Here is a 14,826-nt window from a genome sequence, read left to right on the forward strand (position 1 = left end):
TGCAAATTTATATCTTTTCATATCGCCACAATGAGGTTGCAGACATTTATGCTCATAAAGCTCATTTTGGTTGTCTGCACACCAAAATAAGAATGGTATTAGATATAAAACCCATTTTATTAATGAAATGTAGCTGTTTCTGTTTTTACATAATTTTTTTTTTACAAAATTTATAAAATGCAGCTTTAAATAACAGGATGTACAATATTTTACTTGGAATGATAATTACAGTATAATGGTTTAATACATAATATAAAGAATGAAATAATTTTGAATTTGAATATCATAAATAACCATAAAATAATATTTTAACTTTTGAGTGTTTAATTCATCAGTCTGGGTAAGTCAAGATTACTAACAATATCGGAACTAGAAATGTGTTCATAGGACACATATCCCCCCAAATTCCACAGCATGATGGACAAGGGCAAAACTAAATGCCCCCATTGTGGGGGCATATACAGTTAGCATCCTTGCACGGGGCATATACAGTTGGCATCCTTGCACTTTCTTTTAGTTTGGCATAAAATAAACAGGACTGTAAAGATGAGAAAAGTGTTGACTTTTTAAACCAATCAGAACGTAGGTTTATATTTCTTCACTTCAACCATCACATGATGAATATTGATGAGTTCATTTCGTATCTGTAGATTACGTAGTGGTCCCTGGTTCAATACTTTCTGGAATCTATGGTAGTACTGTATCAACTGTGTTAAAGCTCCCTGTAATATAACCCAGCATTTTATATACACTCAAAGTTTTGTAGAAGAACAATATTATGATGTATGAAATCATTATCAGTACAATGTCTGCTTAAAAAAGGTGAAGTTTTACGACATTCAATATGACCCACTAAAATCATGAGGGCCTTCTATTTTTTCCCACTTTAAAGAATTTATTCTTTTAATTTGTTTCATATTAAGTTATCAAAATTGTTTCATATCATATCATTATTTTCCAGCTATACTTTTGAAGGATAATTCTATTCCCTCGCTAAATGGCTATGTCCATTTTTTTAAACTTAAAGGTTTTGGATAATTCTAGCCACTTGCTATAAATATGTTATGACCATTTTATAAAATTTAAATTAAGTAACAAATACACTGTCAAGGTCTTGTGACCACGTTACTGGGGGAGGAGGACCAACTTTTACATCTAAAGTAGCAGATATGACAAAAAATGGTCAGGAAAAAAATCATGCAATGGGCATTTATAAACAAGGCACTGAACAGAACATGTATTTCAATGAAATCATTTAAATAGGTATGAAACAGTAAATGACAGACAATTATTTATAGGTAATTATCGATATATTGATGCATCATTGATATTTGTCATCAGATATCGATATATCGTTGATATGCTTTGCACTGAATAAATGGTAGCTATAATTGAGCCGCGCTATGACAAAACCAACAAAGTTTGCTGCGACAAGCATGGATCTAGACAAGCCTGCGTATCCATGCAGTTTGATCAGGATCCATGCTGTTCGCCTCCAAACCCTATTACAAGTAGAGAAACTGACAACAAACAGCATGGATCCTAAACAGACTGCGTGGATGCACAGACTGGTCTGGATCCGTGCTGGTCACAAACGCACTATGTTGGTTTTGTCATGGTATGGCTCAATTAATGTAATTTCTGGTAATAGTAGACATTGTACATACCTGTAATATTTGTGTTCCATTTTTAAAGTTGGTAAAAGATCTCATCACCTCTTGGTTTATATATTCTAGTGCACGCTTCCAGTCACTGTTAAAACCTCTCACAAGCTGTGTAACCCTTTCTGTGATAAATAGAACATATTCAATGGTTGAAGGTCCAATACTGAATTCCTTGCTTGATAATAATCATATAATGGGATCATCTAGCAAACATGATATTATTTAATTGAGCAAGTTCAATAAATTAAGTAATGAACTACACCAATTTAATATTTTACTTTACTTAATTGAGCAATTTCAATAAATCAAATAATGAACTACAGGAATATAATATTTTACTTTATTTAATTGGGTGAGCTCAATAAATTTACTAATGAACTACACCAATATAATATTTTACTTTATTTAATTGAACAAGTTCAATTAATTAAGTAATGAACTACACGCACACAAAATAAAAAGTGAACATAGTAAGAAAAGAATCATTTTTCATTGAAGTGGATTACATTGTAATGCTGAAATTTAGCAAACTTTTATGTTAAGTCTGTAAATAGAAATAGCAAATGACATCATGTCAAATTAATACACTAGTGAATTATTGTTTTTATTAAATGACTCTATCACACTCTTGCGCCATAGTTATGTAATGTTTTATAATAGCCAACAGGGCTATTAACTTTTTTTTAGCTTTTCATCAGATTCTAGTGGCTATTATCTTTATAATACCGCACGTTTGTAATGTCACTTTTCATTGGATGATCGTGATGTTTGTATAGTTTATATAAACAATACATGATGGCTGTGGCTGATGTCAATTTATGAACAAATCTCACATGTAACCCGAGCCTAACTCCCAACCTAGAGAGTGAGGGTTCGAGCCCAACTCGGGTAACAACCTGTTTCCTTAAAACAAAACAATAAATAAGTCTCACGTTCTTCATTACGTAGAGCCTCCATATTTCCACGCTCTATGTGACCTTCAAGATCTTTAACAAACATGATCATTCCGCCAAAATGTGGCGTAAGAACCTCCTCAATAAACTCGTGTGTACGTGCTGTCAGCAATTCTTTAAAACTCTCAGACTCCTTTGAATCTTCCGTTGTCCTTTCCTATACATTGTAAAAATCATGACATTTAAAATGTTTGACACTGACACTAATTCTATCTTCTTCTCTTCTAAGGTAAAGAAAGCATTTGATACAGCTTTATGTTTTTTTATATCTAGATTGGTATTGTGCCACTAAACCAACGAGTTAGTTTTTGCAAGCTTGAAACATTCATCTCACAGACCCAGAATAATGAATATCTAAATATGTTTTTATCTTGAAAAAATAAAATGTTAATTTAAAAATAGGATATATATCATTGAAACATACTGTAATAACGCCCAACATCATGTCATAGTTGTTGATCAGGAAGATAAGCTGTTCTTTTCTGTGTGGGAACTCTGCCGCCAGTTTTAAGATAAAATTTTCTACTTCGGTCTGTAGCTGTCCTAGAATTCTGTCTGCTCTTTCATCCGGGTAGGACTGGTTGATACCAAGGATTGCCGCTGAGTATTCTGCATATCGTCTTGTTATCTGTATGATAAAATATTCCCAGTCATGCTTAGTTAGTGAAGATTATACCAAAATATATTTAAAAAAAAAAAATGAAATTTTCAGTTTCCTTTCATTGTCTCCTCTAGGGATGTAACACACTATCCCAGTATCTGAAACCAGATAAACGTCAATTTTTTCTGAAGAAGACTAAACGTCGAAAGCTTAAGAAAAGCGTTTGTTTTTATTGAACTGATTATATAACAAAACATATTGTAACATGTAAAATGTCACGAAAAACAATACTGGATGTCATGATGTAATGGTAAAATGCACGATACTATTTCAGTTGCTATAAAATATTGTTCAGAATTTGGCATCATATCAATTTGTCTTTATTTTTTTAACTTACATAGTTTTGGCCTAACATAATTATGTCTTGAAACCTGTAACTTAAATAGTAATAATTCTTAAACCTAACAATGAACATAGTTTGGTCCAACATGAATATGTTCTTACCTTATATCTAACAATATACATAGTTTGGCCTGACATCATAATGTCTTTAAAGTCTGGCTGAGTATATAATGTCAGCAATGTTAAAACTTACGTAATTAGGTCTGACATCAATATGGCCTAACTTTTCGGGATCACAGTCTCTGACACTCTGAATATTGAGGACAAGAATATATTCAAAACGAGGCCACATTACATGTAACACACTATCCCAGTATCTGAAAACAAAACATAACTTGATTAAAAGTTAAAATTAAAAACTATTTGCTGAAAAATAATCTATTATATCATGCAACTGCTATGGTAACTTCCCGATAACACTTGCCTGATAATTATTTTTGATATCACGTCAGTAACCTGATATCAAAAATTAGCCCCGCCCATTTTAACGGACTTTTTTCAATTGCTTATATTCAAGCATTTTCATCAGCATGTGAATTCTACAATGTAATCTCATACCCTTACAAGTCTTGGATCAATATGCGAAATTTATTTATTTATTATTTCGATTTCAATTACGAATAAATTAGATAGCGAATAGTTTTAGCACCAACTAAATGAAGTGACGTCATAATTTATATTGCAAATGACATCATCGATGTTCACGTCATACTATACATGTAATCATAACAAACAGGCTGACGATTTTCTTTGAGAACTTGTAAATGTTTACTTTATTTCGCCGGATTATTATTTAATAAGTGAACAAATTGTTTCGTTTAAAAAATAAGACGCATGTTTGTGTAGCTTGTGTTTGATTGCCGATTTGACATTTCTTTGATTGAAATTATCGTGAACTTTTGAATTTGACAATTCAAGACAAAAATTGCAGTAAAGTTTAGTTTATGTGATTCTAAGCGGATTTTTGGATCGATGTTTAAATTAAAGGTAAGAATGTTATCGTATAAGGCCTACATTCTGTTGTATCTTTTACCCGAGTCGAAAGAAAAAATGGCCGCCAAATACAAATTCTAAGTGTCAGGGGCGGATGAATTTGTTTTCAAGAATTATTTCTTTGAACAAAAATTCTCCTTTTTAACAAAATTCGCTATTTAAAAGTAGATTATTTTGTTATTTTGACAGTTATTATGTGTAACATGATAAATAGAAAAACATGCTACTGTCTTTTGATATCAATTTTATCAGGCTCGGCTGATATGGGCAGAAAGGGCTCGACAAGCCTCGCCCTTTCTAGCCCATATCAGCCTCGCCTGATAAAATTGATATCAAAAGACAGTAGCATGTTATTCTCTATATATCACATTATAATATAACGGTTCAAGTAAAACAATATTATAAAATTTTGGAATGAAAACAGCAATTTTCCAGATATCTGACTAATTGCTTATTGAAAACTTTTGGAAGCAAAAACAAAAGGTTTTCCTAAGGAGTCTTGTAATTTTATACAATATCATAAGATGTGTACATGCTGTTACCCGATGTTTTCAATATTCAACTCCCTTGACTAAAGTGGCAGCCATTTTGAAAGCCATATTTCAATACATACATGTATATATTTGACCAAAAGAAAAAGAAAAAGAAGGTTACATGAAGATTAAGGAATTGTGAGAGATTTTCATGTAATGTTAAATAATATATATGCTATATAACTATCTTCAGAATGACCCTCCAAAGGATGTTATGCATATAATGCAAAAAGCATCTGAACAGACCTTTCAAGTGCTGGTACCCCTCTGTTTTCCATGATAGAACGGAACCGGTGTACTATATGAATTGACAGAAATATGGCGATGGAATCATAACATTCATTTATATGCTCTTCCATGGATTTCTGAAATACAAAAATCACTTAATAATCAGAAATAAACAGCTTCAAAAATCATCCATAGCAAAACAATTAAACCATTTCAGAAGATATTGAAGACTAAATTGAGATTTATCTAGGGGTGTCACAGTTAACAAAAAAGTTAACTGTTTAAACAGTATTTAATAACCGTGTTAAATGTTTAACCAACCGTACAAAAAGAATTCTTTTGATTTGTGACATCAATTATTTTTTATTAATATAAAGATAACACATTTTGTGTGTATTTTGTTGTATTCAACAACAATTACAAAACACATTCTATTATGTAGTAACTGTTTTCCATAAGGACCATACCATACATACATGTAAGATAGAATGCAATCGAAAAAAAAATTGATTTATAAACAAAATGTCTTTTCTTGACTAAAAGAAACAAATGTTATGTTTAAAATAAATCTGAAATTTCTTAAGATTTCAGCTAACCTCGGTTTTTGAAATTTCTGATCAGTTTTAGGCTAAAACCGAACGAATCTTCTAAAACTGATAAACTTGACACCCCCAGATTTATCACAAACAGCTATCTTATGTTTCCTGAATACTTATTTCTGAGCCTTAAATCACATCCAACACCATCTTATCATATTCTACATTATTTCCTATTCATTCAGTATATATTTTAAAATTTCCCCTAAAAACAATGAATGTTTTTGCCCAGTCTGAAATTTCAGATGGACAAGTCCATGAAAGATTTTTAGTGTAGAGTGGGTTAAGATGTCATATAATCTCTTACTGTCATAAAGCCATTTCATTGTTTGCAACTCTCAATATTATTATATTTTATCACGTTTGCAGAATTTTTATGTAAAAATAAAAATCTTTTAGGTCTACAAATTTAATCAACACGATGACAAGGAATCAGATATTTTCTCAAAGCAATACATTCGCAAAATCAACATTTCGGACTGATTGGCAAGATAAAAGATTTGTTTTACCTTATATTCGGTTGAATTTATATGGTACTGGTCGGAGACCATCAACCGGACACTTTTTGAACATTTTTCCATAAAGATTTCATAATTTCAAACCTAGAGACCTGAAAATTTGACACAGTACAGCTAGGTTCTTCTCCTAACTAACAAACTAGTTTGTTTATTTCTGATTATATTGACACTTATATCTGAGGCTCGTCAAGGAGGGTATCAAAATTACCTAAATTGTCTACACTACAGTACCATGTGTCCGGACAGATATGTACATGATGTGATTTAATTCATTTAAATGCTAGGGTGTTTAAATTTTTTATTTTTTAACATAATATACAATATTTCAGCAACAAATGCTGACGTTTTGGATATTCTATTAGTTTACTCTGCCAATAACTATAGCTGGTATATGATGCCAGGTATTGCACTCTTAACCCCCAAATTTTCAATGTCAGCATTCTTGAAATAGACATTAAAATATTACTGTTGAAATGAATTTAATTACTTAATTATAGAAGAAACATGCATGTATTGTTGATTTAAAGTGACTGATAGATCGACAACCAACGAACAAAGAAAAATATCTAAATTATGAATTTACGGGGCCGTCCGGGTTTGGTGGTTGTCCGGTTTTGGTGGTCCCCAACCAGTAGATACATAGCTAACAGTTATTTTTACTTAAATCTTCAATTAGTAAAAACTGATACCTCATGATAATTTCTGATTTTACAGTAACTATAGTTATCTCTGAACTTTATTAATATCCCTACAACACTTTGTCATAAACCATTTCTTTTTTGCACTTCATAAAAGACAAAAAACCTCATCATAGTTTATATTATTAGTTATAAAGATTTTTGACAGGTTATATGGCCTTACATAAATGGTTGTTTGTAAATATAACCCAAGCCGCTAGGCAAGGGTTATATTGCAAAACAACCATTTATATACGGTCATATAACCTGTCAGAAATATTTGTAACAATACAGCAAATATCATTTTTTTTAGATTTTTAGAGAAAAAAGTGAGATTTTCACATAAATTGACAACAGCTGTGTATATAAAACTATTTAAATGCCACAATTATCCAATGAAAAGCGATGTTACAAACATACAGTATTATAGAGATAACATACCAGATATATTGAGAGTGTTTTACCAAACACCGTATTAAACAAATCTATCGCAGAAGTTCCCGACGCCATAAAGAAATCAGTGAGGAACAAGTACTCCCTACAGGCATTATCCATCAGTGCAAAATGTAGACTGCGGAATAAACTCTCAAATGTGTACTGTAAAATATAGAACATATACAAATATATCACAAGAAAATATCACATTTCTTACCACTTACAATTTCAGTTGTTTTTTGTTTTTTCTGTTTTTTTTCTCTACAAATTGATAATAATAACTTGATAACATCAATTTATATTCACATCAAACAAAAATCAACATTAATATTGTAAGTCCAGTCATAAAAAAAAATTCTTTTTTTATAATTTCTATGGAAAATCATATTCTTTATGAATATGAAGATTTAAATATATGAATATACAATTCAGGGTCTCCATGGCAGAGGGGTAACAGGCGCTGTCTTAAACATATAACAATCATTGATGTGAATTTGAATCTTTCTAAATGAGCTTCCTACATTTGTAGGAACTTTCTATCTGTTAACACAGTATAAATCGTCCTATCCAGAAGCCTTTTCATGCCCTATAATAATTCATTGACTGCACCTTGGACTATTAAAATTCACAGCATTTTTGCGACTTAAAAGCACTACCAAATCGAATACGAACACCCCCCTGCCCCCCCCCCCCCCTCCAAAAAAAAATAAATACAAACCCTGTTTTCAGATTTTTGTGCAGCATGAGGTACAATGATTGGAGCTTCTAACTCGGTCGTCAGAACGTCACCACGGTTACCTACTGTAAACACTGTTGATCTGTTCTTTAATGTGCTCTTACTAGTGAAAAAACTTACTCAATGTTAAAGAAACTATCATATAAAATTGGAGAAGTTCAAAATCTTCTATAGATACAATTATAATAATCCGCAGAATTGATTTCTCAAGGACTACAAAACTATTCAGTAGAAGAACCCTATATCAAACAACAAAAAGAGCTGTCATTAGGACAGCAGGCTCTACAATTCTCAGTGCTTGATATTAAAACAGAGCCCAGATATTGTAAAAAATTTCTATTTTCAAAAAGGGCCATAATTCCGTTAAAATTTACATAAGTGTTATGGGTCTTGGACAGTGACCCCCTATTATGCACTCAGAGAAGTATGTCAAGTTTCAATCCATTCCCTTAAGGTGTTTTGGAGATAACAACTTGCACAAAAGTGTGACAGTTACTTGATGTCTTGGTGAGTACGATAACTCTCCCTATTTTTGGAATAGTCAACCTAAAAATTTAGGTTCTAAAGAATTTATACAGTAGCTCGAAATTCAAGGGACTGGGCATTTTACTTCGAGAGAAACGGAATTTGACTAACAACAATTTATCTAATATTTGAAGTGAATTGATTATCGGACGAAAACGAAAGTAGCAACTATCGTGAACCGGAAGTACATATTAATGTATGCAATATGACGGAACATTAATTATACAAATGTCATTTACGTTGATAACAAACATCAATACCTAGGCTGATATTTGACTAACACCTGTCAGACTGGCAAGAGTCAACTTTCTTTAAGAAATGTAATTAAATCTTAATTTAGTTATCTAACTGTTAAAACCAATTAAGTCCTGAAGCCGATTAAAGCCACTTTTACGACATGTTAATAATACATGATGACCGGCAATTAAAATTACTATAAAAAGTGTGAATCACGAGTGACAACATCTCACCTTGATGTTGCCGACCTTTGATCAGTCGGCTGTTTTCACACTTCGACTAATTGAGATGAAAATATGTTGGACTTTAAGCGACCGGACAAATTTTTTTTTCCCACTAAACAGGAGTCTCGGTAAGTCAAAATTTGACCTAAGCAGAGTTAAAATACAAAGATAAAGAAGGAAATTTGACGGGACTTTAGAAATTCTTCGACTAACGCGGAATTTTGAGTAAAGCGATTTTGACTTATCGAAAGTCAACTGTATATCATAGCTATAATAAGTCAAACATTGAATTTAAGTATCATATTTAAAAACTTGACATGTAAAATATAAAGGATATCTTTCTTTGCAGTCTCGTCCACTGCCATCAGATCATCTTTTGTTGCCCCTTCCTCAAACTGAAATAATAAAAGATCATTATGGTCAAAACAATTGAAATCTAGACAATAACAAAATTAAAGCTGGAAATTTATTAACAAGAGGGCCATGATGGCCCTGAGGTCGCTCACCTGTATTTAGGCCCCCGGAGCGGGGCTAGTTTAAACCCCAGGGCTTTTATTTGAACAAACTTAGAAGACACTCATTAGGAGATGTTTCAAGATGTTAAGTTTTTACTACACACATATAATGAAAAACAATGACCTCCCCCCCCCCCCCTTTGGCAGGGCCAATTTTAACCCAAGGGCTTTTATTTGAACAAACTTGGTAGACACCCACAAAAAGATGTTTCCTGCAATCTAACCTCTAGCTCATTGGGTTTTTTAAAAGAAGATTTTTTAAGTTTTTACTATACACATATAGTTAAAAACAATGACACCTCTGGGGCGGGGCCAGTTTTAGCCCCAGGGCTGTTATTTGAACAAACTTTGTAGACACTTACTAGAAGATGTTTCATGCTTAATATCTAAACTCTAGCTATTTGGGTTTTTTCAAAGAAGATTTTTAAGGTCAAGATTTTCCTTATATGTGTATAGCAATAAATTTTGACCCCAGGGCTTTTACTTGAACAAACTTTGTAGACACCCATTAGCACATGTTTCATGCTAAATATCTTAGCTCTAGCTCTTTGGTTCTTTAAAAGAAGAATTTTTAAGTTTTTACTATATGCATATAGGGAAAATCAATGACCCCCTGGGGCAGGGCCAATTTTGACACCAGGGCTTTTATTTAAACAAACTTGGTAGACGCTTATTAGAAGATATTTCATGCTAAATATCTTAGCTCTAGCTCTATGTGTTCTTTAAAAGAAGATTTTTAAGTTTTTACTATATGCATATAGGGAAAATCAATGACCCCCGGGGGCGGGGCCAATTTTGACCCCAGGGCTTTTATTTGAACAAACTTGGTAGACACTTATTAGAAGATGTTTCATGCTAAATATCTTAGCTATGGCTCTATGGGTTCTTTAAAAGAAGATTTTTTAAGTTTTTACTATATGCATATAGGGAAAATCAATGACCCCCTGGGGCGGGGCCAATTTTGACCCCAGGGCTTTTATTTGAACAAACTTGGTAGACACTTATTAGAAGATGTTTCATGCTAGATATCTTAGCTCTAGCTCTATGGGTTCTTTAAAAGAAGATTTTTTAGGTTTTTACTATATGCATATAGAGAAAATCAATGACCCCCTGGGGCGGGGCTAATTTTGACCCCAGGGCTTTTATTTGAACAAACTTGGTAGACACTTACTAGATGATGTTTCATGCTAAATATCTTAGCTCTAGCTCCATGGGTTCTTTAAAAGAAGAATTTTTAAGTTTTTACTATATGTATATAGGGAAAATCAATGACCCCCTGGGGCGGGGCCAATTTTGACCCCAGGGCTTTTATTTGAACAAACTTGGTAGACACTTACTAGAAGATGTTTCATGCCAAATATCTAAGCTCTAGCTCTTTGGGGTTTTTAAAAGAAGATATTTAAAGTTTTTTCTTTCGGTTGCCATGGCAACCAGAGTTCTGCATGGAATTAAATTCTTTGAACAATTTTTAAAGGTGACCACCAAAGGAACATTCCTGTGAAGTTTGGATGAAATTGGCTTAGTGGTTTATGAGGAGATGTCATTTAAAGTAAAAGTTTACGGACGGACGGACGCCGGACGAAAAGCGATCACAAGAGCTCACCCTGTCACTTTGTGACAGGTGAGCTAATAAGTGAATGCACAGACAGTGTGATTGTTATTTTTCAGCGTATACTAGTAATACAAGAGTCATATATTATACCCTATGACAGAGAATATTCTATGATCCCAACAGGGAATAATTCAGTAAAAATCAAAGCTACAGTTATACATTTCTGATCCTAAAGATATTGTGTAAAATTTCAAGGTAATACTGAAAAATACAGAACTTGCATGCAACACTTCAGCTTGAAATAATTTTTCAGAAGTGGTATATTTTTGAAAATATCTGCACAAATGTTACCAGTCTTGGACAAAAAAATGATTTCACAGGATATGAAAACAGTAGAGAGTGTCCTTGTCACCTTAGTGCAGTAACAGTTTAACTCCTATTAAATTATATAAGGAGTTAACCTGTTACTGCACTAAGGTGATAAAGTGACAAACTATTTGGTCATAAATATAATTGGAAAATATCTAACTGTGTCAGTACATACTTGCAGTTTCATTAACCTGCTAAGATAGCCCTTGTAATAGGAGAAATAGATTTTACTCATCGTATCCATGTATTCATCTCGAACTTCCTTAGCAACATGCCTCTCATTTGTCATCAAAAACTCATTGAAGAACCTGTCAAAATGATTGAATTTCATTACTTGAAAACAACAAAAGTAGCCTCATTATACTAGTACATGTACTATTATTGTATTTACCCAACCATAAGACTGGCTTTTCCCATAAATTTGAAAAAGCAATATTGTATGGGTAGCCTTATAAGCGGGCTCAAAGATTTAATATAAGATTTTTTTTACTGTTATTTTTAATCATCTCACTTACAGTAATAATAATAAAGTTTAGTATCACAGTAATCTCTCATTTACAAATCTGTATGCTTGAAAAGCTCAAATTCAACACGTTTTGTAATATTTATGCATAAAATAATAAATTAAATACATGTATAATTAAAATAATGACAAACCTAAATTTCAACATGGTGTCCTGAGGAATTTGATAGTTAGTCATTGGTTTTTTGAATGAATTAATCTTCATTAGAAGGAATTCTCTAATTTTAGCAATGGCCTGAAAATAAAGATTAATAAAAAATATACGAAAGATATACAGAGAGAACGCTCTTTCTCTATGATACACAGGTAATGGTAAATCAATAAAATATTTCCATACCTTTAAATATAGCACATTCATTATTTAAAAAAAAAATAATAAAGTTTTTGTTGGAGTTCTTTATGAAAACTTTAACATTTACCATTTTAATACACAATTCTTTATATCACACTTAAATAACAATTCTCAAAAAGTTTTTTAATCAATTTTAGTTTATCAACTTGCAATGAACATAATAATAAATACATGAAAGAATGGAACAATTTAAATTTAAACTCTATGATTTAATTAGAATGTAACACACTTTATATGCTTTCTTGTCTTATGCAATATCCTGGTCCAGCAAACTTTACAAGTTCCAGGTCAAAATACTCATAATTTTATAATTTTATATTTTAATAAACAAATGAAGAATTTACTACCGTATAACCTAGAACATTTTATTGTTTAGTACTGACTGTTTTGTTTGTATAAGCATGGATGTATTTTGAACAAGAGAAATTTATTCATAAAATAACCATGTTGGGACATAGATGGGTTTTTGTACATAATATACCTTTATTTTAAGTTTTTCCAGAATATCTCTCACATCTAGACATGATTTAGCATCCCTAAATGATTGTTCTTTCACAAAGTTTATCTTATGATTGAGCTCGTGTAACTGCTCTAGAAACTCCCTCTCTGTCACTGGTGTGTCCAATATATGACTGAAAAATTATAACAGCATGTTCAGAACATTATAAAATAGCTACATTTCTTAGTTATTTTTCATGTCTACACCCCAATCAGGGGTATGACTTCATTGACAGGCGAACAGACAGGCAGATAACTTTATTTCACTCAGCTATTGAGAGATAGATAGCTATGATTTAAAAGGCCCATGGTGCCCCAGAGATGCTTATATTTTCATTTTCAAAAAGCATTTTATGTGTGGTGTCTAAAATGTTACTCAATGGCCAATTATCTGAACCATCTTTTCCTTCTGTTCCTTTTTGGAAATAAGTAAAGTTATAGTGATTTTGTATTTTGCCTTTAATAAAGAAGGATTTTTTTTTCATTTCTAAGGCACTCTTAGCATGCTGGCAGCAATTGATTCTCTACCTATGCAACCAGTGCAAACCAAGATCAACTGGCAGATATGTGCCTTCTGATCAATTCACTATTCAGTATGAAATTTTACCTAAAATCGATGAATGGCTTTGCCTAGATTGAAAAATGGATGAAACTTATAAGGTATTTAGCATGGTAAGAGTTAATTAAGGCTCCAAATAGAAAATAGCTACAATTTATGAGTTTTTGTCAAGATTTAAAGATGGATACGTCAACTTAAGATATTTAGTGTGGTATTGCTTAACTCTAAGTCTTACTTTGGCAGTACAGTCCAACCTCGATTATTTGAATTGCGTGGGATTGAAAATTTACTTCCAATAATCAATGGGTTTGAATAATCGAAATTCAGATATTGTGACAGAAGACAACTATTCAACTTTGGCCATACGCCAATCATAGCGACAATAATAGGTGTGAAATTCTTTCATAACTGTATAAACGGGACCGAAATTTTAGTTATAAAAATAGGAGGTATTTGGATAATGCATTTTGAATAATACATTCGTATTTACATAGACTTATATAGAGATAAAAACAGGATCACCGATCTACTTCGGATAATGCCGGGTATTCCAATAAAGGGTTGTCGAATAACTGGGGTCGGACTGTATTTTAGCAATATACCAGTATCTACTACTGATTTTCTTTTTCACGGACTTTACATACTGTGAATCAAAACCGTATACAAGTATTCAGACGAGCATGCGCATCTGCACAGTCTGATCAGGATCCATGCTGTTAGCTATCAGTTTCTCTACTTGTAATAGGGTTTGTAAGCGAACAGCATGGATCCTGATCAGACTGCCAAGATGCGCAGGCTGGTCTGGATCCATGCTGGTCGCAAACGCATTACGTTGGTTTTGTTGTGACGCGGCTCACTCAGTCTTTGTTGATTAATACTTATTTCATATAAAATAAGACTTACTTTGCAACTCTATAATATATAAATAAATAATAAATAGTTTAATGTACTTACTTGATCATTGATTCTGGTATAACCATTTCATCTACAAACTGACTGAGCTCCCCACGTATTGACTGAAACATTGAAACACATTTTAGCAAAAACATTTTTACCAAAACTAAAACTACATAAATTTTGAACTTTTATCCTGCTGGCCATGATTGAATGTACCCATGCAACGAGTGCAGACCAAG

General features: G+C 32.3%; 1 protein-coding gene across 1 annotated transcript in view; it reads right to left on the reverse strand.

Moving 5' to 3' along the window:
• LOC132745865 (vacuolar protein sorting-associated protein 52 homolog) overlaps window positions 1-14,826 on the reverse strand; it is a 23,282-nt gene continuing 8,456 nt past the window's right edge. The window contains exons 7-19 of the mRNA XM_060734869.1: window positions 14,645-14,706; window positions 13,115-13,265; window positions 12,416-12,516; window positions 11,934-12,066; window positions 9,660-9,717; window positions 8,319-8,452; window positions 7,607-7,762; window positions 5,393-5,511; window positions 3,814-3,937; window positions 3,042-3,245; window positions 2,597-2,774; window positions 1,668-1,786; window positions 1-722 (exon numbers count right to left, since the gene is read on the reverse strand). Of these exons, the coding sequence (XP_060590852.1) occupies window positions 576-722; window positions 1,668-1,786; window positions 2,597-2,774; window positions 3,042-3,245; window positions 3,814-3,937; window positions 5,393-5,511; window positions 7,607-7,762; window positions 8,319-8,452; window positions 9,660-9,717; window positions 11,934-12,066; window positions 12,416-12,516; window positions 13,115-13,265; window positions 14,645-14,706 (1,686 nt within the window). The 3' untranslated portion in view covers window positions 1-575. The remainder of the gene's footprint in view (window positions 723-1,667; window positions 1,787-2,596; window positions 2,775-3,041; window positions 3,246-3,813; window positions 3,938-5,392; window positions 5,512-7,606; window positions 7,763-8,318; window positions 8,453-9,659; window positions 9,718-11,933; window positions 12,067-12,415; window positions 12,517-13,114; window positions 13,266-14,644; window positions 14,707-14,826) is intronic.

This window comes from Ruditapes philippinarum, unplaced genomic scaffold (assembly GCF_026571515.1).
Source record: "Ruditapes philippinarum isolate M1 unplaced genomic scaffold, ASM2657151v2 ctg211_1_1_1_1, whole genome shotgun sequence".
In the NCBI taxonomy this organism is placed as follows: domain Eukaryota; kingdom Metazoa; phylum Mollusca; class Bivalvia; order Venerida; family Veneridae; genus Ruditapes; species Ruditapes philippinarum.